Source organism: Cetorhinus maximus, chromosome 35 (assembly GCF_964194155.1).
Source record: "Cetorhinus maximus chromosome 35, sCetMax3.hap1.1, whole genome shotgun sequence".
NCBI classification, from domain to species: domain Eukaryota; kingdom Metazoa; phylum Chordata; class Chondrichthyes; order Lamniformes; family Cetorhinidae; genus Cetorhinus; species Cetorhinus maximus.
In genome coordinates this window covers 7,772,630-7,797,876 of record NC_135913.1, presented here as the reverse complement: position 1 = coordinate 7,797,876, position 25,247 = coordinate 7,772,630, and the positions used below count along the sequence as shown (strand labels likewise).

The following is a 25,247-nucleotide window of genomic DNA, read 5'->3' as shown; positions in this document are numbered from 1 at the left end:
AATGGCCAAAAATCCCGCAGGTTCATTGGGTATGTTACCTGGGATGAGCAGTTATTGCTAATGTGGAGATTTGAGAATTTCAGAATCACTCCACTCGAGGTGAGCAGATTAAGTGATGAGCTGGTGGAAGTCGTCAAGATGAAGAATTTTTTTAAATGTGTGATGCAATGAATGCACAGCATCGATGGGGGAACATTGAGTTTTTCTGCCCCACAGTTTTGTTGGGTTGCTTTCCTGTTTCGGGTTTCACACATTTTCATCATTTCAGCTCTTCCATGTTTTTGAATGGTTTTCGTTTAACACACAGGCTTTTTGTCATCTGAAGTTACCCAATTTATTATTGAGTAGTTTCCTGGGTAATTCGTTATCTTCTCACTACATCCTGTCTGTTACATCTGGCCCCTCCTATTTCCAGTCCCACAAAAACTCTTTCCCTTTGTTTTCAGCCCACAAGCTTCGGACACGAACTGTTCCCCTGTCCTTTGTACAGATACCGACTGACAGATCATCGAGGCATTTTCCCCTCTTCAGATTGTTGTTTCAGATTCACAATATTTGTTGTTTTATCTATTTTGCAGCATCTTTCATGTAACATTCTACAGTTCTAAGGTCTAACATTGCAGCGATTCTTAATGGCAATGTGGGATGCAAATTCGATGGTGGCGTGTGTTAACAAGGCAATATTGAACCAAACGAGTGAGATATTACTGCCATTTCCTAAAATCAGGACTTAAGCACATAAAACAAGACTGACACTCCACTGCAATGCTGAGGGAGTGCTGAATTGTCAGATGTGCTGCCTTCCAGGTGAGATGTTAAACCAAGACCCCATCTGGCTGCTCCAGTGGATGTAAAAGATCTCACTGCACTATTTCAAAGCAGAGCAGAGGAGTTATCCCCAATGTCTTGGCTTATATTTATCCGCCATTCAACATCACAAAAAGTACATTATCCGGTCACTTTCACCCTGCTGTCTGTGGGAGTTTTCATAATGCAAATTGGTGCCACATTTCCTACATTACAACAGTGACTACATTTCAGAAATACTTCATTGACCACAAGGAGCTTTGATACACCTGGTGGTCATGAAAAACACTAAATAAATGCAAGTCTTCTCTTTTACTGCCGTGATTGTTACAGTTCTGGTTGCCTCAGCACAAATACGTTATTGAAGAGAGCAACTGGAACGATAGGGCGGATGAAGGAATTGGATTCGGAGCTATTGTGTAAACTGGGCGTGTTCTCACTGAGAATGAACAGATTGTGAGGTGATATTATATAATGTTTCACTTTGTCCAGTCTGGTAAGGACAGAGAACCTGGCTTGAAGAGAGATAAATTCAAAACTGATCGTATAAAACAATATTTCTGTGAGTGAATCTGTGGGGTGTACTCCCTAGATAAACAATAGAAGCTGTCGTTACCGATTCGTTCAAATGGAAATTTGGTTCATTTCAGAAAGTAAAACTTTGGAATAGCCAATTTGCATAATTTAACATAACACAATTTTTTATTTAATTCACGGGATGTGGGCATTGCTGGCTAGACCAGCAATTATCGCCCATCCCCAATTGTCCTTGAAAGGGTGGGTGTGAGCTGCCTCCTTGAACAGCTGCAGTCTATGTGGTGCAGGTACACCCACAGTGCTGTTGGGAAGGGATTTTGACCAAGCGACAGTGAAGCAACAGTGATATATTTTAAGTTAGGATGGTGTGAGATTTTGAGGGGAACTTGCATACCCCTCTTTGAGTCCCTGACACACTGGTGGGAAGCGATCAAGGGAAACATCAAGAGGTTTTTCATCCTCAAAGGCACCCAGAAAGCTAGAAAGGAACAGAGGGAAATGTCCCGACTCCAGAAAAACATGCAGAATCTGCTCCGGCTGCAGTCGATGGGGGTCGATGTCAAGGAGGAGCTCCAAGAGGTGAAGAGCCAGCAAGCCTCGCACTTTGCCTCAGAGGCCTCCAAGATCATCTTCTGTTCCAGAGTCCGCTCCGTGGAGCAGGATGAGACGTGCTCACGTTTCTTCTTCCAAAAGGTACACAGAGAGAGCTCTGTGATCAGCAGCCTGAAGGAAGAAGACGGCTCAGTAAAGTCATCACGGTCCGACATTTTGAGGATCAGCAAATCCTTTTATGCCGGATTGTTTGACGTGAAGCCCACGGACAGCACGGCCTCCCAGTCCTTCCTGTCCTCTATCACGGAGGTCTTAGACGACAGTACGCGGGAGAGCCTGGACAAACCGCTAACTCCTGATGAACTGACTAAGGCCCTTGAGTCCTTCGAGAAGAGTAAAACTCCCGGAAGCGACGGCTTGCCGGCGGAGTTGTATTCGGCTCTGTGGGACTTGATTGGCCCAGACCTGCTAGGAGTGTACGAGAGTATGCTCCTGGCCGGTAGTATGTCAGAATCCATGAGGAAAGGCATCATCACCCTCATCTACAAGCACAAGGGGGAAAGGGAGGAAATTAGAAATTGGCGACCCATTTCACTGTTGAATGTGGACTATAAGATTCTGTCCAAGGTCATCGCCAATCGGGTCAAATCCGCTCTGGAATTGGTGATTCACCCTGACCAGACCTGCACTGTGCCAGGCAGGAAGATCTCTGACAGCCTCGCGCTGCTCAGGGATACGATTGCCTATGTACAGGACAGGGGTGTGGATACCTGCCTCATCAGCTTGGATCAGGAGAAGGCCTTTGACAGAATATCGCACACCTACATGGTGGATGTGCTCTCCAAAATGAGGTTTGGGGAGGGAATTCGAAATTGGATCCAACTGCTCTACACTAACATCAGTAGCACATTCTCAATCAATGGGTGGGAAACAGATAGCTTTCCGATTAAATCTGGAGTCAGGCAGGGCTGTCCTCTCTCGCCTGTTCTTTTCGTGTGTTGCATAGAACCCTTTGCCGAGTCCATCAGGAAGGATCCGGGCATAAGAGGAGTGACGATCCCAGGCAGTGGAGGCACTCAGGTAAAAGCCTCCCTGTACATGGACGACGTCACCGTCTTCTGCTCGGATCCGCTGTCGGTGCGCAGACTGATCCACATCTGCGACCAGTTCGAACTGGCCTCGGGAGCCAAGGTAAATCGTGGGAAGAGCGAGGCCATGTTCTTTGGGAACTGGGCTGACCGATCCTTTGTCCCCTTCACTGTCAGGGCTGACGGCCTGAAGGTGCTGGGGATATGGTTCGGAGGGACCAGGGCATGCGTTAGAAACTGGAAGGAGCGAGTGTCTATGGTGAAAAGGAAACTGGGCATGTGGGAGCGACGCTCCCTCTCCATTGCGGGTAAGAACCTGGTCATCAGGTGTGAGGCACTCTCGCTGTTGCTGTACGTGGCGCAGGTCTGGCCCATTCCAGACTCCAGCGCGATGGCGATCACTCGAGCCATCTTCCGCTTTATCTGGAGGTCGAAAATGGATCGTGTCCGCAGGGACGCGATGTACAAGCCTCTAGATAAAGGGGGAAAAAACGTGCCCAACATCGCCCTCATACTGATGGCCACCTTTGTGTGTGGCTGCATCAAGCGGTGCGTAGACCCTCAGTACGCAAACACGAAGTGTCACTACGTGCTGAGGTTTTACCTGTCCCCGGTGTTGCGAAGGATGGGTCTGGCCACGCTGCCGCGGAACGCTCCAAGTAGTTGGACCGTGCCGTACCACCTGTCCCTCGTGGAAAAATTTATGCAGAAAAACACCTTTGACCACAAGTCCATCAGGCAGTGGTCAGCACGTAACGTCCTAGAGGCCCTGAGGGAAAAGGAGAGGGTGGACCCTGTGGGATGGTTCCCCGAGCAGGCTGTCAAAGTCATTTGGCAGAATGCCTCATCGCCAGAACTTTCCAACAAGCACCAAGACGTGGCTTGGCTGGTGGTGAGAAAGGCCCTCCCCGTCAGATCCTTCCTACACGCCAGGAGTCTCACCCCCTCTGCACGTTGCCCTCAAGGTGGCTGTGGTGGGGAAGAGACCGTTGTTCACCTCCTTGTGGATTGTGCCTTTGCAAAGAAAGTCTGGAGAGAGATGCAGTGGTTGCTGTCGAGGTTCATCCCGAGCAGTTCTGTGACACAGGACTCTGTGCTCTACGGGCTGTTCCCAGGGACACACACCGAGACAAACATCAACTGCAGCTGGAGGATCATCAACTCGGTGAAAGACGCGCTTTGGTCTGCCCGAAACTTGTTGGTCTTCCAGCACAAAGAGTTGTCCCCGACCAATTGTTGCGGACTGGCACAATCCAAAGTCCAGGACTACGTGCTGAGGGACGCACTAAAGCTTGGGGCAGCTGCTGCAAAGGCGCAATGGGGAAGGGTCGCTGTCTAAGACCTTTCTGCCACAGCGCACCGAGAGACTGGGAACTGTTTAGAGCCCCTCGGGCTGTACAGCTCAAAATGAAAGGCTGTAAATGATTGTAATATTGTTTGTACTGATGCACCTGGTGATACATTTTGTAAAAGTTTAACCTGGATTGTACCCTTGTAATGGTGTTTTTGAAATGGTTTGGAATGTGATTGAAGATATTTTATGAATAAAGTATATTTTTGCAAAAAAAAACTTGCATATCGTGCTGTTCTACCAAGATGTAGCTTGGCTGGTGGTGAGCAAGGTCCTTCCAACATGCCAGGAGTCTCACCGCTTCTGCACGTTGCCCTCGAGGTGGCTGTGGAGGGGACGACACTGTTGTTAACCTCCTTGTGCATTGTGCCTTTGCAAAGGTCTGGAGAGAGATGCAGTGGTTTTTGTTGAGGTTCATCCCGAGCAGTGCAATGACACAGGACTCTGTGCTCTATGGGCTGTTCCCAGGGACACACACTGAGACAAACATCAACTACAGCAGGAGGATCATTAACTCGGTGAAAGATGCTCTTTCGCCTGCCCAAAACCTGTTGGTCTTCCAGTGCAAAGAGTTGTCCCCGACCGAGTGTTGCAGACTGGCACATTCCAAGGTCCAGGACTACATGCTGAGTAACGCGCTATAGTTTGGGGCAGCTGCCGCAAAGGCGCAATGGGGAAAGGTCGCTGTCTAAGACCTTTCTGCCATAGTGCACCGAGGGGCTGGGAATTGCATAGACCCCTTGGGCTGTACGGCTCACAATGAACGTATGCATTGAATACTAATTGTATTAGAATTGTATTGAAGCATCTCAGAGTGCAACATGATGTATGTTGATAACTCCAATACCATTGCACTGCCTGACTATCTGTAACGACCACATTGAAATGATTGTAATATTCATTGATTGTACTGAAGCACCTTGTGATCCATATGTAAAAGTCGAATCTGATTGCACTTTTTGTGATGGCGATTTAGAAATATTTTGTAATGTTCTTCCAGATATTTTATAAATAAAGTATATTTTTCAAAATAAAAACTTGCATATAGTGCTGTTCTCACATATCTGCTGCTCTTATCCTTCTCTGTGGAAGGGATCACAGGCTTGGGAGGTGATGTTGAAATGGTCTTGGGAGGTTATGGCACACTGCTGCCGCTGTGCATCGGTGCTAGAGGGAGTGAATGTTGAAGGTGGTGAACAAGGTGCCAATCAAGTGAGCTGCTTTGAGCTGAATGATGTTGAGCTCTTGAGTGTTGTAGGAGCTGCACTTATCCAGGCAAGTGAAGAGCCTTTCATCACACTCCTGACGTGTGCCTTGTAGATGGTGGACAGGTTCTGAGGAGTCAGGTGGTGATTAGTTTGCAGCTGAATTTCTAACTTCCGACCTACTCTTGTAGCCACAGTATTTATATGGCTTGTCCAATTCAGTTTCAGGTCAATGTTAACCCTCATGATGTTCATGGTGGCGAATACAGTGACATTGATGACATTGAATGTCAAAGAGAGATGATTAGATTCTCTCTTGTTGGAGATAGTCACTGACTAGCACTTGGTGGCAGGAATGTCACTCACCACTTTTCAACCTGGATATTGTCCAGCTCTTGCTGTCTGAGGAGTTGAAAATGGAGCTGAACACAGTGAAATCATCAGTGAAATCCCCACTTCTGACTTTCTGATGGAGGGATGTTCATGAAGCAGCTGAAGATGGTTGGGCCTAGGGCACTACCTTGAGTAACTCCTGCAGTGATCTCCTGGGCTGTCATCATCGGCCTCCAACAACCACAACCATCTTCCTCTGTGCAAGGTCTGACTTCAATCAGTGGAGAGTTTTAACCCAGTTTCCATTGATTAACATTTTACTAGAGTTCATTGATGCCACACTCTGTCAAATGCTGCCTTGATATCACTCTCACATCACCTCTTGAATTCAGCTCGTTGTTCCATGATTGCACCAAAACTGTAATGCTGCCAAGAGCTGCAGGTCTTGGTACAGCCCAAACCGAATTTCAGTTAACAGGTTATTGCGGTCTAAGTACCATTTCAAAGCACTGTGCTGATTCTCATCACTTTGCTGATGAGTGAAAATAAGCTGATGAGGTGCTAATTTGCTGGTTTGATTTGTCCTGATTTTTGAGCATTGGACATGTCTGGGTCATTTCCCACATTGTTGGGTTGTTGCCAGTGCTGTAGCTGTACTGAAACAACTTGGTTAGCAGTGCGGTTAGACAGACCTCGGTCCTTAGTCATCCAGCAATTTCGCTGTTACTAATTCTGTCAGGTCTGTTAGAATAAATTAAACTCAGTCGTTTTCCCTTCCACTTACATGATATTCTTCTCCAGTTAAATGATCCTCGCCTGTTAACATGAGACCGAGTCCCTCCACCCATTCTTCAATCGCCTGTTCCAATCTGTCCTGGTAGAATTTTGTAAACTGGAACAACTGGTAATCGTTGCAATCTGGCAAAAATTCAGCGATTGTAGAATTTGGATCTATGAACACAAACGGAGAAAATTAAACACATTATCGAGTTTATATGCAGGATGCTATAATTTGTCATAACAAGCTGCTTAAGCCTCCTTTGAGCCACACTAACAATCGCCTTCAGAAAGCCCAGTAACATTCAGTGATATCATAGCTGATTTGAGAGGTTTTCCATATACCTAGTTTTGTCCCACATCCTTACTACCCCTGATTAACCACAAACTGTGCATTTCAAATTTAAAATCAACAATTGATCGAAGATCAGTTGCTATTTGCAGTAAGTTTCTATGTGTGTAGGAGTGTTTTCTAATCTCACTCCTGAAATGTCTGGCTCTATTTTTGACTACTCCCCCCATTCCTAGACACACTCCCATTCAGCTGAAATATTTTCTCTCTATCTACCCCTTAAAATATTGAAAATTTCGATCAAATCATCTCTTAACATTCTAAACAGCAGGAAATGCAATCCGTCTTTACGTTATCTCTCCTCTTATATAACCCTTGAAGTCCAGGTGTCATTTTGGTAAATCTACGCTGCACTCTCACCAAGTCCAGTATATACTTCTTAAGGTGTGGTGCCTAGCTGCTCTAAGTAAGATCGAAGAATCATAAAAAGTAGGAGGAGGAGTAGACCATTCAGCCCATCAAGTCTGTTCTGCCGCTTGATGAGATCATGGCTGATCTGATTGCGGTCTTAATTCCAGGTGGTGGTCTATTCAGGAGTTTTATAGCTATAGCATAACTTCTATTCCCAGGTAATCTTCTCATCTAGAAGTAAAGGCCAGAATCCCATTTGGATTTTTGCTTAGTTTTTGCACCTTTGCATGACATTTTCATAATCCTATGTCCACGGACTTCAAAGGTTTTGTCGACCTTCATTGTTTCTAGCCTTTCCCCATTTGGCAAATTCCCTGTTCTATCCCTTTTAGAAGTGGAGGCAGTGGCGATGTGTATTGTCGCTGCACTAGTAATCCAGAGACCCTGGATGATACTCTGGGGACATGGGATTGAATCCCACCACAGCAGATGGTAAAATTTGAATTCAAGAAAAATCTGGAATTAGAAGTCTAATGACCATGTCAATTCTCATAAAAAAACAATCTGGTTCACTAATGCCCTTTAGGGAAGGAAATCTGCCATCCTCACCTGGTCTGGCCTACATGTGACTCCAGATCCACAGCAATGTGGTTGACTCTTAAAATGCCCTCTGAAGTGGCCTAAACACTCATTGTATCAAAACGCTAAAAAGTCTCGAAGTAATGAAACTGGACGGACCACCCGGCATTGACCACGGCACCGGAAAAATAAAGGCAAATTCAGCCCTGTCGACTCTGCGAAGTCCTCCTTACTAACATCAGGGGACTTGTGCCAAAGTTGGGAGTTATCTTACAGACTAGTCAAGCAACAGCCTGATACAGTCATCTTCATGGAATCATACCTTACAGACGATGACTCAGACACCACAATCACAATCCTTCGGTATGTCCCGTCCCACCAGCAAGGCAGGCCCAGCAAAGTTGGCGGCACAGTGGTATACAGTCAGGAGGGAGTTGCCCTGGGAGTCCTCAACATCGACTCCAGACCCCATGAGGTCGCACGGCATCAGGTCAAATATGGGCAAGGAAACTTCCTGCTGAATACCACATACCACCCCCCCACCCCGCTCCCTCAGCTGAGGAATCAGTGCTCCTCCAAGTTAAACATCTCAAGGAGGAAGCACTGAGGGTGGCAAGGGTGCAGAATGTACTCTGGGTCGGTGGGGGGCTTCAATGTCCATCACCAACAGTGGCTCGGAAGCACCACTACTGACCGAGCTGGCCGAGTCCTAAAGAATATAGCTGCTAAACCGGGTCTGCGGCAGGTGCTGAGGAAACCAGCAAGAGGGGAAAACATAATTGAACTCATCCTCACGAACCTGCCTGTCGCAGACGCATCTGCCCATGACAGTATCAGTAGGTGTGACCACCACACAGTCCTTGTGGAGGCGAAGTCCCGTCTTCACATTGAGGATACCCTCCATTGTGTTGTGTGGCACTACTCCCATTCTAAATGGGATAGATTTCAAACAGATCTGGCAAGTTAAGGCTAGGAAGCCATGAGACGCTGTAGGTCATCAGTTGCAGCGGAATTGTGCTCAACCACAATCTGTAATCTCATGGCCCGGCATATCCCCCACTCTACTGTTACCATCAGGCTAGGGGATCAACCCTGCTCCATTGAAGTGTGCAGGAGGGCATGCCAGAAGCAGCAACTGGCAGACCTAAAAATGAGGTGTCAACCTGGTGAAGCTATAACACAGGACGACTTGCGTACCAAACAGCATAAGCAGCAAGTGATAGACAGAGCTTAGCAATTGCACAACCAATGGATCAGATCAATGTTCAGCAGTCCTGCCAGATCCAGTTCCGAATGGAGATGAGCAATGAAGTAACTCACTGAAGAAGGAGGATCCACAAAAAGCCCCTTCCTCAATGATGGGGGAGCCCAGCATGTCAATGCGAAAGGTAAGGCTGAAGCATTTGCTACCATCTTCAGCCAGAAATCTCGAGTGGGTGATCAACCTTGGCCTCCTTTAGAGGTCCCAAGCATCCCAAGTGCCAGTCTTCAGCCAATTTGATTCACCCCACGTGATATCAACAAACGGCTGAAGGCACTGGATACTGCAAAGGGTATGGGCTCTGACAATATTCCAGTAACAGTACTGAAGACTTGTGCTCCAGAACTTGCCACACCCCTAGCCAAACTGTTTCAGTACAGCTACAACACTGGCATCTACCCTGAAATGTGGAAAATTGACCAGGTATGCCTGTACACAAAAAGCAGAACAAATCCAACTCAGCCAATCACCACCCCATCAGTCTACTCTCCATCATCAGTTAAGTGATGGAAGGGGTCATCAAAAGTGCTATCAAGCAGCATTTGCTTAGCAATAACCTGCTCACTGATGCCCAGTTTGGGTTCCGCCAGGGCCACACAGCTCCTGACCTCATTACAGCCGTGGTTCAAACATGGACAAAAGAGCTAAACTCCCAAGGTGAGGTGAGAGTGAGTGCCCTTGACATCAAGGTCGCATTTGACCGAGTATGGCATCAAGGAGCCCTAGCAAAACTGGAGTTGATGGGAATCAAGGGAAAAACTCTCCGTTGGTTGGAGTCATACCGAGCACAAAGGATGGTGGATGTGCTTGTCGGAGGTCAGCCACCTCAGCTCCAGGACATCACTTCAGGTGTTCCTCAGGGTAGTGTCCTAACCATCTTAAGCTGCTTCATCAATGACCTTTCTTCCATTTAAGGTCAGAAGTGGGGATGTTCGCTGATGATTGCACAATGTTCAGCACCATTTGCGACTCCTCAGATACTGAGGCAGTGCATATCCAAATGCAGTCAGACCTGCCTTCTCAAGGGCAATTAGGGGAGGGCAATAAATTCTGGCCTAGCCATTGAAGCCCACATCCCTTGAATGAATAAAAAACAATTTCCTAAATTGAAATCTATTGGCCACAATTGTGTCCATTCACTTAATCTATTGATATCTCTGTAATTTTATGTTTCCATCTGCTTTGCTTAAAATGTTGCCTACTTTTGTGTCATTGGAGAATCTGGGTGTGTGACTTTCTACTTTGTTATCTAAGTCATGAAGAAATACAGTGAACAGATGCGGCCCCAACACAGATTCCTTACGGACACCATCAGTTACAACCTGCCAATTCCTGGACTTGCCCACTATCCCTACTGTCTTTTCCTGTCACTCAGCAAATTTACTAACCAGGTGAGTAATTTTCCTTCAGTTCCATGATCTTAAACATGAGGACCAGTCTTGTCTGAGGGTCTTTATCAAATGCCATTTGAATGCCCATATAAGTGACATCCACAGGCATTGCCATGTCCAATATTTTTAACACATCCTGAATAAAAAAATCAGGTTGATCTGGCATGACCTTCCCTTTACAAATCCATGCTGGGCCTCTCTGATCACTTGGTAATTTTGAAGGTGTTCAGTCACACCATCCTTACTACAAACTAGTAATTTTCAGATTGCAGATGTTAAGTTAATTGGTCCATAATTCCCTGTCCCTATCCTTTTTCCTCTTCCTTTATGAGATCTGGATCCTTTATCAGGATGGAGATCATATCTTAAAGTTTTTTCTGAACCTACCGGTGTCCATTCTCATTCTTTTTGAAGATGTTGGATATTCTCCCCTGTTTGACCCTTCAGCCACGGTGATGACAGGCTTTCCCAGATTCTGATTCTCTGTAATAAATATAATATTAATAGGAGGTTAAAGAGTGAGGTGATACATAGTATTAGCTTATGGGATATGTTTAGGGAATTACAATCTCACAGGCGTCATGAAGGTATGAGTGGTCAACCAGAAAGTTGTTCCACAATGTAGGTGCTGTTGTCACCTCTCCCTAAACTAAAAGTGGTGTTGGGGGTCAGGTAAGGTGGATATAGAAATGTAAAGCTAAATGTCAAGGCAATAGTGCAGTGTAACAATCTGTACAAAAATAAAGAAGACTTGGACAGGGGGGAACAAAGAGTTTAACCATAAAGGTGCATCATCGAGTAAGGCCCAATTCAAGAACAACAATAATAAAAAACTAAAGGCTCTTTCTCTGAATGTGCGACACACTCACAATAAGATAGATGAACTAGCGGAACAAATAGTTTTGATAAAATCACCATTACAGAGACATAGGGCCTGATTTTGCAGAGTCGTGGAGATTCCACGGATCTTTAAAAATGGCAGGTAGGGCCCGATTCCAGGAATTCACACCTATTCCAGGCACCCTCAATTTTCGCTGGTCACTTGAGAAAGTTTCCCAACCTGGCTGGCTCCATTGCAGGGGTCGGCATCTCCTAGCACCCCAGCAATTTTCATGGAGTCGGGCCAGCTTCTGAAGGATTCATGGCTCACAGGTACTCAGAGGGCCCATGAACCATAGTCTGGATTCTGGAACATTTAGAAAGAAAACTTCAAACGATCTTAACCATACCACCCTCCACGCCAATTGATGCCCCACCACTTACCCCCGTAGTCCATTATAGCCCCCTTGCCAACTTATTTCCCACTGATGCCCCCATTCACCCCATGGACCCTTATGCATAATTATGATTGGCTGAGAGACCAGACTCTCATAAAAGCTTTCACCTTGTTGACACAATCAACATCCTGGGGGTTATCGTTGACCAGAAACTGAACCAAAATAGCCATAAAAATACTGTGGCTAAAAGAGAAGACCAGGTCCCAGGAATCCTGGGGTGAGTAATTCCCCACAGACTATCCACCATCCACAAGGCACAAATCAGGAGTGTGATGGAAAATTCTTCACTTGCCTGGATGAGTGTAGCTCCAACAACACTCAAGAAGCTTGACACCATCCAGGACAAAGCAGCCCACTTGATTGGCACTTCATCCACAAACATTCAGTCCCTCCGCTACCGATGAACAGTGGCAGCAGTGTGTACCATCTACAAGATGCACTGCATCAACTCACCAAGCCTCCTGAGGCAGCATCTTCCAAACGCAGGACCACTACCATCACAAGGACAAGGGCAGCAGGCACATGGGAACACCACCACCTGCAAGTTCTCCTCCAAGCCATTCGCCATCCTGACTTGGATGCTGCAGTCAAATTTGTGGAATTCCCTCCCTAACAGCATTGTGGGTATACCTACACCACATGGACTGCAGTAGTTCAAGAAGGCAGCTCATCACCACCTTCTCAGGGACAATTTGAGAGGGGCAATAAATGCTGCCCTGCCAGTGACACCCACATCCCATAAATGAATAAAAAACATGGTTCCACAGAAGGGAGAACTTGGCTTGATTGATAGCTTAACAAGTGTTTTTTTCCTCCCTTGATCTATTTTCTCTATGGTTCAGTGTTTACTTACACAAATTAACCTACGAATGTATTTACAAACATAAGAATTAGAAGCAGCGGAAGGCCACTTTGTCCCTTGAGCCTGCTCTGCCATTAATTAAGATCATGGCTGATCTGATTGTAACATCAACCCCACATTCCTGCCTGCACCCGATAACATTTCACCCCCTTGTTAATCAAGGATCCATCTATCTCTGCCTTAAAAATATTTAAAGACTCTGCTTCCATCGCCTTTTCAGGAAGAGTTCCAAAGACTCACAACACTCAGGGAAAAATTTTCCTCATCTCTGTCTTAAATAAGCGGGTCCTTATTTTAAAACAGTGACCCCAAGTTCTATATTCTCCTACAAGAGAAAACATCCTCTCCACATCCGCCCTGTCAAGACCCCCTCAAGGTCTTAAAGATTTCAAGTAAGTTGTCCCTTACACTTAAAGAGGTGTTAAGTGCTTATACTTTCTGTCATTGATATTTAAAGGTTTGGTTGATTGACACTTTTCTAGGCTTGAAATAACAGCAGTTTTTTTTTACCCAAACTATGAATGGCTTTTTTAAGCAGTTGCCAATGGCAATACGCCATTGTTACTATAGGGTTGATTGGATCTGAACTGAACGTACCATGAAATTAATGATCATGGAAGTGCCATGAATTGGCTTGGAGGCTATGCTGGACCATGGGGGGAAAGGGAGGGGGCATGAGTTGGCATGTCTGTGGCATGGGAAATGGGTGGGGAGGTAATGGTTTGTGAGGGATGAGTGCTATAGGGCCCAATATTTAACAAAGCAACTGGGACAAAGTTGCAGAGAACTGAGATGGGCCTTTGTTAAGAGCCCACCTCTGAATTTGGCAGTCCCTGTGGCCGCCTCTAATCTGCTCCCCGGGTTGGAAGGCGGGCACTCGCCTCTCCTCCCCCTCCCAACACCCAGAGCAAAAATCCAGCCATTCAGGCACTCCTTCCCTAGGTGGATGTGCTGAGCCGGGATTTTTCCCAACACAAGCTACCTGTCTTGGGAGTGAAAAGCTGGCTCATGGTTACAAGGTTGAGAAGTAAGTATTTCGGGGTGCATGCCTTTTTAAAAGACAGACAGGATGGAAAAGTAGGAGGAATAATACTTACAGTAAAGAATGACACAAGGACAGTAATGAGAAAGGATCTTGGTTTAGAAGATCAGGAAGTAGAATCAGATACATGGAGGTTAGAAACAAAAGTGTTTAGAAAATGCTGAGGGGAGTTGCTTATAAGCCCCCTGACAGTAGTTGCACCACTGAACAGAGCAGTAAACAATAAATAATTGCATATTTTAACAAAGGCAATTTAACATTATTGGAGACACCGATCTTCAAGTAGCGTGGACAAATCAAATTGACAAAGGTAGTCGGGAAGATGAATTTGTAGAATGCTTCTGTGACAGTTTTGTGGAACGATATGATGTGGAACCAACTAGGGATAAAGCTATTTTACATCTTGTATTCCACAATTAGGTAGGTTTAATTATTAATCTCTTAACATCCTCTATGAAGAAGTAATAAAAATACACTTGAATTCCATATCAATTTTGAAAGTGACATACTTCAGTCCCAAACATGAATCTTGAACTTAAAGAAAGCCAATAACATAGGTATGAGAGGAGAATTGGATAAGGGTGATTGAATAAAGAGAGCGAAAGGTATGAGAAACAGTTAAAGAAACAAGTCAAAACGTTCAGCAAAAACACATCCCATAAAAAGCATGAAAGAGCCATGCATGGCTTACTAGGGAATTTAAGGATAGTATAAGACTCAAAGAAGGTTATAATCTTGTGAAGTGAAATAAAAATCCTAACAGTTACGAGTGTTTGAGGACAAAGTACTGGAGAAACTTAAGGGACTGAAATCTGACCAATCCCTGGGATGTGATGGTTTACATTCCAGGGTTCTAAAGCAGTGCTGCACAGATAGTGGATGCACCAATTATGATTTTCATAACTTCCCTTGAATCTCAAATGGTCACAGTGGATTAGGAAATCAGCAAATGTAACACTACGAATCAAGAAAGGATGGAAAAATAAAAGATGGAACTATAGGCTGGTTAGCCCGACATCAGTCATCAGAAAAATGTGGTAATGTGTTACTAAGGGAGTCTTAGGAAGTCACGGTATCATCAGAGTAAGCCAATATGGCTTTATGAAAGAAAATTGTGTTTGACAAATTTATTGGAGTTCTTTAAGGATGTAACAAGTAGGATAGATAAAGGGAAACCAGTCGATACAGTATACTTCAATTTGCAAAGGGCTTTTGATAAGGAGTCATACAAAGGGATAACACACAGTACATGGAGTTGGAGGTAATACGATAGCATGGATAGAGAATTATTGATTGGAAGGAAGCAAAGAGTAGGAACAAAACAGGGATTTTCAAATTGACAGGCTGTGACTAGTGGGGAGCAGTTGGGTGGGGAAGGGGCGACGGGGGAGCGAAAAAGAGGAGTGGGTGAGAGGGCGAAGAGACTGGGCGGAAGGGGTGAAGGAGAATTGGGTGGCGGCGTGAAGGGAGGAGGGGGGAGATGGGATGGAGTAAAGACAGAGAGGGGCAGGGAATAGGAGGAAGGGGGAAGGGCAGAGAGGGGGGGAAGGGGCACAGGGAAGGGAGGAGGGGGAAGGGTGAGGGAGGAGGGGCAGGGGGTCATGGAGATGGGGAGGCGAGTGGGGGAGGGAAGTGGGGGAAGAGATAGGGGATGGGGAAGGGGAGAGGAGTGGGGGGTGGAAAAGGAATGGGGAGGGGAATTGGGGTAGTAGGTAGGGGAAGAGGGAGCTTGGAAAGGGAGGGGGAGGGGGAAAGCGGGAAGGGGAGGTGGAAGGGGGCAGGGAAGGAGGGGTGAGTGGCAGTGGAAGGGGTAGTGGAGGGAATGGGGAGGGGAGGGAGATGGGGAGGGCTTAAGGGGAAGGGAAGGCAAGTAGAAGAGGGGCGAGGGGAATGGGAAGATGGGGAAGGGGAGGGGTGGCTGGAGAGGGTAGTGTGTGAGGGGGAGGGGGGTGGCTGAGAGGGAGGAGGGGGTAGTGGGAAAAAGAGGTGGGGAGATGGGTAAAGCTGAGAGGGAGAGGGAGTAGTGGGGGAGGACAGAAGTGGGTGAGTGGCGGGAAAGCAAGAATATGGCGGGATTAATGGCGAGTGGGGGAGGGGTGATGGAATGGTGGAAGGGGGCAGACTAGGCCAGGGCTGGCAGAAAGTCAGTATTGTTGGTCCGTGAGTTTGAGCGAGAAGGGAGCGTCTGAAGGAAGTGGGCCAGTTTATATGTTCGCAAATAATGTTGGCGACTTATTTGTCATTTCTTCTACAGTAAATTTTGTGTTCATCTTCTTTCTGAGGTAGGATATTTTTGGAAACTTATGCATTTTATTCAACGCAATTTGCACTCTTGTGACAGTTTTCTACACATTTTTTAATGTTGAAAATAACTAATTGTACAGTTTTCTGCATCCTTACATGTTTGATAGGGGCATGCATATTCTACACAGGATTTTTAAATTGTCAGCTTCCTCATCAGTCTGACGGAAGAGACTTTGTTTCATGTGTCTGAAAGTATAGCAGCTTGTTTAGAAATGTCTTGAAACTATAATATTTTCATGATATTATTGTCGGCTGATGGGTGTGACTGTGGATGGTTCTGTCTGTGTGACTGGTTTAATTGAATTCGAGTCAGATAGACCACAAGATTGAAATTATCAAAAGAGTAGGTGTAAAACAGACTTTTAAAATGGAGATGGACAAGTGAGGATGAGGGTTCCACAGATAAGGTGCGAATGAGATTTGCATTTTTAGGTAAGTGAAGGGGCTGTTTGATATTCAAAGGCATGGCAGGGTGTTTACAATTAACAAGGTAAGCAAGGCCAAGCAGTATGTTTACTTTTTCCAAAGGGACTGACCATATTGACAACATGAAAGATTTTTATATTATGGGAAAAGTAAATTTGCAAAGACATGTAGAACAATAGGACTTTACACATTAAAGAGAGAGAAACATATATAAAGAAGGGTGTTGGTATGGCCGTGTAATATCTTGAAAAGTAAAAGGTGTAAAACAGCCTTGGGGAAAAGTCTCCAGCCACTTTTGCAGAAGTCTGCTGTGTCCAGTAGCTGAAGTTGTGTTAACAAGCCTGTGGAATTCCCCTGTCGAATGGGTGTGTGTGGTAATCTTTCTGGATTGCTTATTTAAATTTAAAATCTATTTTGGACTGTTACCTTAAAGGGGGTGTGTAGTTGGGAGTGAGGTTAATTAGGAATTTGGGGATGTGTTATAATATCAAGTAACTGTAATCTTATGTATGTATTTGAATTATTTTGTGAAAAAATGTTTTAATTTAATTTTTAAAATCGCTAAAGGTGCTGGTGGACTCATTACATCTGAATTCAGTGCATAAATTCCCATAATAAATACAAATGGCAAAACCGTTGTGATAACGTGGCCAAGTTTCCCTTGTGGATTGGTCCTCCTGGCACACATCACCTGCCACATTAAGATAGGGTGCAGAGCAGGTTTAGAGGGATGGCACCAGAAATGTGAGGGTGTAGCTATCAGGAAAGCTAGGTTGTTTTTTTCCTTGAGAAAAGTGGACTGATAGGTGACCTGATAGAGGTCTATAAAATTATAAAAGGTTTCAATAGGATGGAGACAGAGAGAATGTTTCCTCTTATGGGAAAAAGCATAATTAGAGGCCATCAATGTAAGATAATCACCAAGAAGTCTAGTAAGGAATTCAGACCAAAAAAAAGTGTTTATCCAAAGAGTGGCGAGCATGTGGAACTCGATACCAGTGAATAGTTAAGGGGAAGCTGGCCAAGCATATGAGGGAGAAAGGAATAATTTGTTACGCTGATAGTTCTCGATGGGGAAAGATGGGAGGGGGTTCGAGTGGACAAGTTGGGCTGAACAATCTGTTTCAATGCCCTATATCCTATGTAACGCTATGCATGCTGGGATACAATTCCACAACATTGGCAGCCCTCTGAAACTCTGTCAAGTTACAATTCTTCTGTGTGTGAGTTAAGACAGTACATGCTCACTATTCAACATTTATTGGGTGCACACCCTCTCTGGATGCCACCTGACATTCAACAAGCTTGCATTTCAATCAGGTTCACAAATTAACTATTCGCCTAATTGTTTTTCCCTTTATTAGCGGAGGGGCATTAAAGCCTAATGCGGAATCCCAGCTGCCGCTCCAGATAACACCAATGAAATCAGCACATTCTGGGAATTAAACCTCTACGTAGTTTAGCAGTACAATGGCTGACACCATCACCTATTGACAAACAGGTTTGGAAGATGTAAATTAGTTCTGTTAATTTATTGAAACAATGACATATATATCTGAATAAATTAAGGAGTCCCAGTGGGTGTACTTGTAACAAGTTGTGGTATGAACTATCAAGATGGCTAAATGCAGATGCAATTATTATAATAAGCTGTCTGGGTCAGAACATCATGGCTCTATATAACACTCAGTCAACTGATCTATTACTGTACCTTAGCGACGGTTAAGTTATAATAGTGAGATGAAGAAAGGAAGAGTCAACATTAAAGCTTTGATGCATTTGCTGAGTGTAAAAGGGATAAATGTTTCATTTCCTATGACTATTATTTCACATTTTAACAAATTTTCCAACACGTGCAACAAAAAATACAGCTATTTATTTGGAGGATGCCTAGTCTGCAGTTGAGAAAGGTTTGGAGGTTGGGCCACTATTATTAGTAACCTACCACATCGGTTTGACATTGTGCGACAAGTCTTAAACATGGTGCGTCGTTTTGCCTCCAGTTGCCGCTGGATCTTGTATGTCTTCTCAGTCACCAGTTCGAAGTACGTATCCTGAAAGTGCAGTGATACAATATGAGTGTGAGTAATTAACCTAGGTTGTTATTCTGTACAAATTCTAACAGAGCAAGAACAAGTTAGTTAATACCTTGCATTACACCAATGGACATCTGAAACTAACTCCAGGTGACCCAAACTGCTTCCCATTTTTAGCTATAAGCTGTAGAATTTCTTCAACATCCTACCATTTTAAAACTGTATGAAATGATTTATCAAATTCCTTTTAGTTTGTTTGAGCTCAGTTTGCAGTGTTTATGTAGCTGAAACAAATGACTGGTTAGCTTGCGACAATAGTCTAGTGGTAATGTTACTGTGCTCATAGTCCAGTGGCCACCAAAACAATACTGCAGAAATATGAGTCAAATCCCACCATCAATTCATAATAAATCTGGAATAAAAAGGCTAGCCTCATTAATAATGATCATGAAAGAACTGAATCATCGTAAAAATTCCCCAGATTCACTCATGTCCTTCAGTGGGGGATATCTGCCATCCTTCTTTCTCCTGCCTACCTACCCTCTGAAACGGTACAGCCAGCAACTCAGTTGTATGAAAAAGGAAAAAGCACTGTAACTAACTTATTATAATATTAATAACAAATGGAACAGAGTAGATATGGAGAAACTGATTCCATTGGCAGAAGAAAACCATTAATTGAAGGTGACTGACGAAAGAAGCAATAGCATTCTGATGAAAAAAATGCCTTTTCTTTCTCCGAGTGCAGGATCTGGACTGCACTGCCTGAGAGTGTGGTGGAAGCAGATGTATAAGAACATAAGAACCTAAGAAATAGGAGCAGGAGTAGACCACCCGGCCCATCGACCCTGCTCCGTCATTCAATACGATCATGGCTGATCTTGTGCTTCAACTCCTTTTTCCTGTCTGCCCCCCATATCCCTTAATTCTTTTGAGACCAAAAAATTATCTATCCCAGCTTTAAATGTATTCAACACTGGAGATTCTGCAATCCTCTGGGATAGAGAATTCCAAAGATTCACAACCCTAAATGATTGGCTGCTCATCCTGAGACTGTGCCCCATGTTTTAGATTCCCTGACCAACGGAGACAATCTCTCAGCATCCAACCTATCAAGCCCCTTCAGTATATTGTAGGTTGCAATGAGATCGCCTCTCATTCTTCTAAACTCAAGATAATATATGCCCAATTTACTCAGCCTCACATCATAGCACAATCCTCTCATCTAAGGGACCAATTTAGTACTGCCAATCAACCCCTGTACTGCCTCCAAATAAACAAATGAACAAATAAATAAAAAAAAGTCTCTTTGAACATCAATACATACAAGTTTCTCAACTTTAAAAAATGTTCTGCTTTTTCACTCTTACAACAAAAGCGAATAACTTCACACTTTATTATATTCCCTCTGCTGTCTTGTTGCCCACTCACCTCACCTGTCTATCTCATTGTAGCCTCTATGTCCTCCCCACAGCTTACCGTTTCACCTAGCTTGGTGTCATCAGAAAACTTAGAAATAGGCAGAGAGTAATTTATCTAAGTCATTAATATAGATTGTAAACAGCTGAAGCCCTAGCACTGATCCTTGCAGCAATTCGGTATTCGCTGTCAACCGACTTGAAAAATCCCTGTTTTTCCCCATTCTCTTTTCTATCTGTCTGCCAATCCTCTAGCCATGCTAATATATTAGCCCCAACTACATGAGCCCTTGCCTTAACAATTAACCTTTCGTGTAGCACGTTATCAAATGCCTTTTGGAAGTCCAGGTGTACGACACGTACTCATCCCCCTTTATATACTCTACATCCTCAAAACACCCTAATAAGTTTGTCAAATAGGACTTCCCTCGAGTAAAACCACACTGATTTGTTCTAATCATTCCATGCTTTTCTAAGTGCCTTAAGACCTCCTTAATAATAGATTCCATCATTATCCCAACAACTGATGTTCGGCTAACTGGTCTGTAGTTTACTGTTTTCTTTCTCCCTCCTTTCTTGAAAAGCGGTTTAATATTTGCCAAATTCCAGCCTAATAGGACCATTTCTGAATCTAAGGGATTTTGGAAAATCAAAGCCAGTACACCCACTATCTCTGCACCTATCTCTTTAAGAACCCCAGGCTGTAGATCATCAGGTCCCAGGGATTTATTGGATTTTAGTCCCTTAAGTTTCTCTAGTACTTTATCTTTACTGATATTAACTTCCCTAATTTCTTCTTTCTATTTAGCCCCTAGGTTTTTGTCTATTTCTGGTTTGGAACTTGTGTCTTCTACTGTGAAGACAGACACAAAATGTGTGTTCAATGCTTCCACCCTTATCTCATTCCCCATGATGATTTCACCTGTCCCTGCTTCTAAGGGACCAACATTTGCTTTAGATACTGTCTTCCTGTTTATAAATTTCCAAAAGCTCCTACATTCTGTTTATTATATTTCTGGCTAGTTTACACTCATATTCTATTTTTCCCTTTTAATCAACTTTTTGGTGGCCCTTTGTTGGTTTCTAAAATTCCCAATCTCCAGGCTTGTTACTGTTATTTTCAACATTGCAAATCTCTTCTTTTAATCTAATACTATCCTTAACTTCCTGAGTGAGTCATGGATGGGTTCTTTTTGCTGAGTTTCTGTTCTTCAGTTGAATGCATTTATGTTGAACATTTTGAATTGTTTCTTTAAATGTTTCCTTCTGATCATTTATCTGCATATCTTTTAGTTTATTTATCCAATTGACCAGAGCCAATTCTGCCCTAATACCTATGTAAATGGCTATGTTTAAGTTGAAGCTTTTTGTTTGCGATTGGATTATGTCACTTTCAAACTTAAAAATGGAATTGAATGGTGTTATGATCACTTTTTCCCAGTGGGTCTTTTACTATGACATTGCAAATTAACCCTGCTTCATTATACAATACTAGGTCTAAAATAGCTTGAGCCCTTGTCGGTTCCACTACATACTGCTCTAAGAAACTGTTACAGAAACATTCGACAAACTCATCTTCTAGACCATTCTTGCCAATCTGATTGCCCCAGTCCATATGAAGATTAAAATCCCCCACAATTATTACATTTCCTTTGTTTCAGGCTCCAATAGTTTCTTTTTTTATGCTCTGCCCAACAGAACAACGACTGTTAGGGGCATACCTACCAGTGTTTTCTGACTCTTGCTATTCCTAATTTCTACCTATACTGATTCTAATTCATGATCATCAGAGGCCAGATCCTTTCTCAATAATGTCCTTATGTCATCCCTTACTATACGGGTAAGTCATTCAATTGAGATCTCAATAATTAACTGAGGAGAATAAAAAATGCAGGCTACAGGGAAAAGGCAGGTGAGTGGGACTAGGTGAGTTGCTCTTACAGAGACCCAGCATTGATGCAAAGGGACGAACAGCCTTCTTCAGCACTGTAGCGATTCTATGAATCTAGGAATACTGAGATGGTCAGTACTAAATTCCTCTCTACTTAGTTGGCAGTTGGTTTATTGTTTAACTGTACTTAACATTATCCATTTACTTTGCAGTTCATTTTTCATCAGCAATCATACAGCTTGCATGCCTACTTTTACATTTATTGTAATGTATGAAGACATTAATGATTGGTCTCTCAGTGTAAAGCAAGAGATCAACTCCAGCTTCACCGCTTATTCAAAGGTAAAATTGTACCGCCATCAAATATCAAACTAGAATTTACCATGCTATTGGCAGACTCGTAGATATTTTCTTCCACGTATTGTGCATAAGCTACTCGGTTTGCCATCCACGGGTCTTTTAATGCTGCTGGGCCAGGTGTTGGGACCATGGCTTGAATTCTGTATACAGGGAACCAATGGTTACAAAATAACCAAATGTGCAACAAGCTGACATTTTAAGATGGTGCTTAAACTAAACAATTAGGAGTACAATATCAAACTTTTAACTCAAAACATATTAAAATACTGAGTTGCAAAATTAAACATTCTGACTCTTACAATTTATATAATTAAGTTGTGCGACCCTCTTTCTGGTCAGTTGAACATGTCCAAACTGTTCAGTCAAACATGGAAATTCAGTAAAACATGTGGAATTGCACTTATTAAATGAATTGTCTGGCAGAGTGTTATGTTCAGAATGCATTAATTGTCTGTACCGTAGTATATTCAGAATGGTGAAGCTGACCATCAAGCCAACAAGTTGAATATAATAAAATTTAAAAAGGATATGTTGTAGCTTCTCACTAGAACACTAAGAAGTTTAAAATTCTTCCACACATGGCACTTGATGCTAGGTTAATTGTTAACTTCTAAATCTAAGACTGATAGATTTTGGATTATCAAAGGTATTAAGGGATATGGAGCAAAGGTGGATATACAGAGTTAGGGTGCAGATCAACCATGAATTCATTGCAAGATGGAACAAGCTTGACAGGCAAACTAGTTTACTCCTTTCCTCTGCTCAAATATACAATGTCTATAGAAATTACTAGCATGAAGAGGTCCAGGACATTTACCAAAACATTCTTTACCATACCATACATGGTTATGGGTTGCTCCACAATTAAGTTATAAGACCATAAGACATAGGAGCAGAAATTAGGCCATTTGGCCCATCGAGTCTGCTCTGCCATTCAATCATGGCTAATAAGTTTCTCAACCCCATTCTCCCGCCTTCTCCCTGTAACCTTTGATCCCCTTACCAATCAAGAACCTATCTATCCCTGTCTTAAATACACTCAATGACCTGGCCTCCACAGCCTTCTGTGGCAATGAATTCCATAGATTCACCACTCTCTGGCTAAAGAAGTTTCTCCTCATCTCTGTTCTAAAAGGTCTTCCCTTTACTCTGAGGCTGTGCCCTCGGGTCCTGGTCTCTCCTACTAATGGAAACATCTTCCCCACGTCCACTCAATCCAGGCCTTTCAGTATTCTGTAAGTTTCAATCAGATCCCCCCTCATCCTTCTAAACTCCATCGAGTATAGGCCCAGAGCCCTCAATCGTTCCTCATATGTTAAGGCTTTCATTCCTGGGATCATTCTCGTGAACCTCCTCTGGACCCTCTCCAAGGCCAGAACATCCTTTCTGAGATGCGGGGCCCAAAATTGCTCACAATATTCTAAATGTGGTCTGACCAGAGCCTTATGAAGCTTCAGCAGCACATCCCTGCTTTTATATTCTAGGCCTCTCGAAATAAATGCCAACATTGCATCTGCCTTCCTAACTACCGACTCAACCTGCAAGTTAACCTTAAGAGAATCCTGGACTAGGACTCCCAAGTCCCTTTGCACTCCAGATTTCTGAATTCTCTCCCCATTTAGAAAATAGTCTATGCCTCTATTCTTCCGACCAAAGTGCATGACCTCACACTTCCCTATGTTGTATTCCATCTGTCACTTCTTTGCCCATTCTCCTACCCTGTCCAAATCCTTCTGCAGCCTCCACACCTCCTCAATACTACCTGTACCTCCACCTATCTTTGGATCATCTGTAAACTTAGCCAGGATGCGCTCAGTTCCTTCATCTAGATCATTAATGTATAAAGTGAAAAGTTGTGGTCCCAACACTGACCCCTGCGGAACTCCACTAGTCAACGGCCGCCATCCTGAGAAGGACACCCTTATCCCCACTCTCTGCCTCCTGCCAGACAGCCAATCTTCTATTCATGCTAGTGCCTTGCCTCTAACACCATGGGCTCTTATCTTACTGAGCAGCCTCCTGTGCGGCACCTTGTCAAAGGCCTTTTGGAAGTCCAAGTAGATAACATCCATTGGCTTTCCTTTGTCTAATGTACTTGTTACCTCCTCAAAGAATTCTAACAGATTTGTCAGGCGTGACCTCCCCTTGATGAAACCATGCTGACTTTGCCCGATTTTACCATGCACTTCCAAGTATTCTGAAATCTCATCCTTAATAATGGACTCTAAAATCTTACCAACGACCGAGGTCAGGCTAATCGGCATGTAATTTCCCGTCTTTTGCCTCACTCCCTTCTTAAACAGGGGCGATACATTAGCGATTTTCCAGTCCTCTGGGACCCTCCCTGACTCCAGTGATTCCTGAATGATCACCACTAACGCCTCCACTATCTCTTCAGCTATCTCCTTCAGAACTCTAGGGTGTAATCCATCTGGTCCAGGTGATTTATCCACCTTCAGACCTTTCAGTTTTCCTAGCTCCTTCTCCTTGATAATGGCCACCATACTCACCTCTGCCCCCCGACTCACTTGAACTTTGGGGGTGTTACTTGTGTCTTCCACCGTGAAGACTGACGCAAAGTACCTATTCAGTTCCTCCGCCATTTCTTTGTTCCCCACTACTACTTCTCCAGCTTCATTTTCCAGCGGCCCAATGCCCACTTTTGCCTCTCTCTTTCACTTTATATATGTAAAAAAACTCTTGCAATTTTCTTTTACATTACCGGCTAGTTTACCCTCATATTTAATCTTCTCCCTCCTTATTTCTTTTTTAGTTGTCCTCTGTTGGTCTTTGTAGGCTTCCCAATCCCACTGCTCTTCGCTGCATTGTATGCTTTCTCTTTAGCTTTTATGCTGTCCCTGACTTCCCTTGTCAGCCATGGTTGCCTCGTCCTCCCTTTAGTATGCTTCTTCTTCCTAGGGATGAATTTTTGCTGTGTCTCCCAAATTACTCCCAGAATCTCCTCCATTGCTGTTCCAATGTCTTTCCTGCTAGGCTCATCTCCCAGTCAGTTCTGGCCAGCTCTTCCCTCATGCCTCTGTAGTTGC

The 25,247-nt window shown here is 43.9% G+C and overlaps 2 protein-coding genes and 1 pseudogene across 7 annotated transcripts in view; 1 reads left to right on the top strand and 2 right to left on the bottom strand.

Annotated features, from left to right (window-relative positions):
- Window positions 1-25,247, top strand: part of LOC144672036 (uncharacterized) — a 1,123,005-nt pseudogene that overhangs the window by 594,623 nt on the left and 503,135 nt on the right. The window lies entirely within an intron of this gene.
- LOC144672033 (NACHT, LRR and PYD domains-containing protein 3-like) overlaps window positions 1-25,247 on the bottom strand; it is a 1,181,600-nt gene that overhangs the window by 1,080,928 nt on the left and 75,425 nt on the right. The window lies entirely within an intron of this gene.
- The window catches only part of LOC144672029 (NACHT, LRR and PYD domains-containing protein 3-like), a 74,403-nt gene that overhangs the window by 36,413 nt on the left and 12,743 nt on the right, over window positions 1-25,247 (bottom strand). For all 3 annotated transcript variants that reach the window (XM_078533968.1, XM_078533967.1, XM_078533969.1), the window contains 4 exons: window positions 22,223-22,340; window positions 18,441-18,549; window positions 10,972-11,067; window positions 6,658-6,824 (listed from right to left, as the gene is read on the bottom strand). In XM_078533968.1, the coding sequence (XP_078390094.1) occupies window positions 6,658-6,824; window positions 10,972-11,067; window positions 18,441-18,549; window positions 22,223-22,340 (490 nt within the window). The remainder of the gene's footprint in view (window positions 1-6,657; window positions 6,825-10,971; window positions 11,068-18,440; window positions 18,550-22,222; window positions 22,341-25,247) is intronic.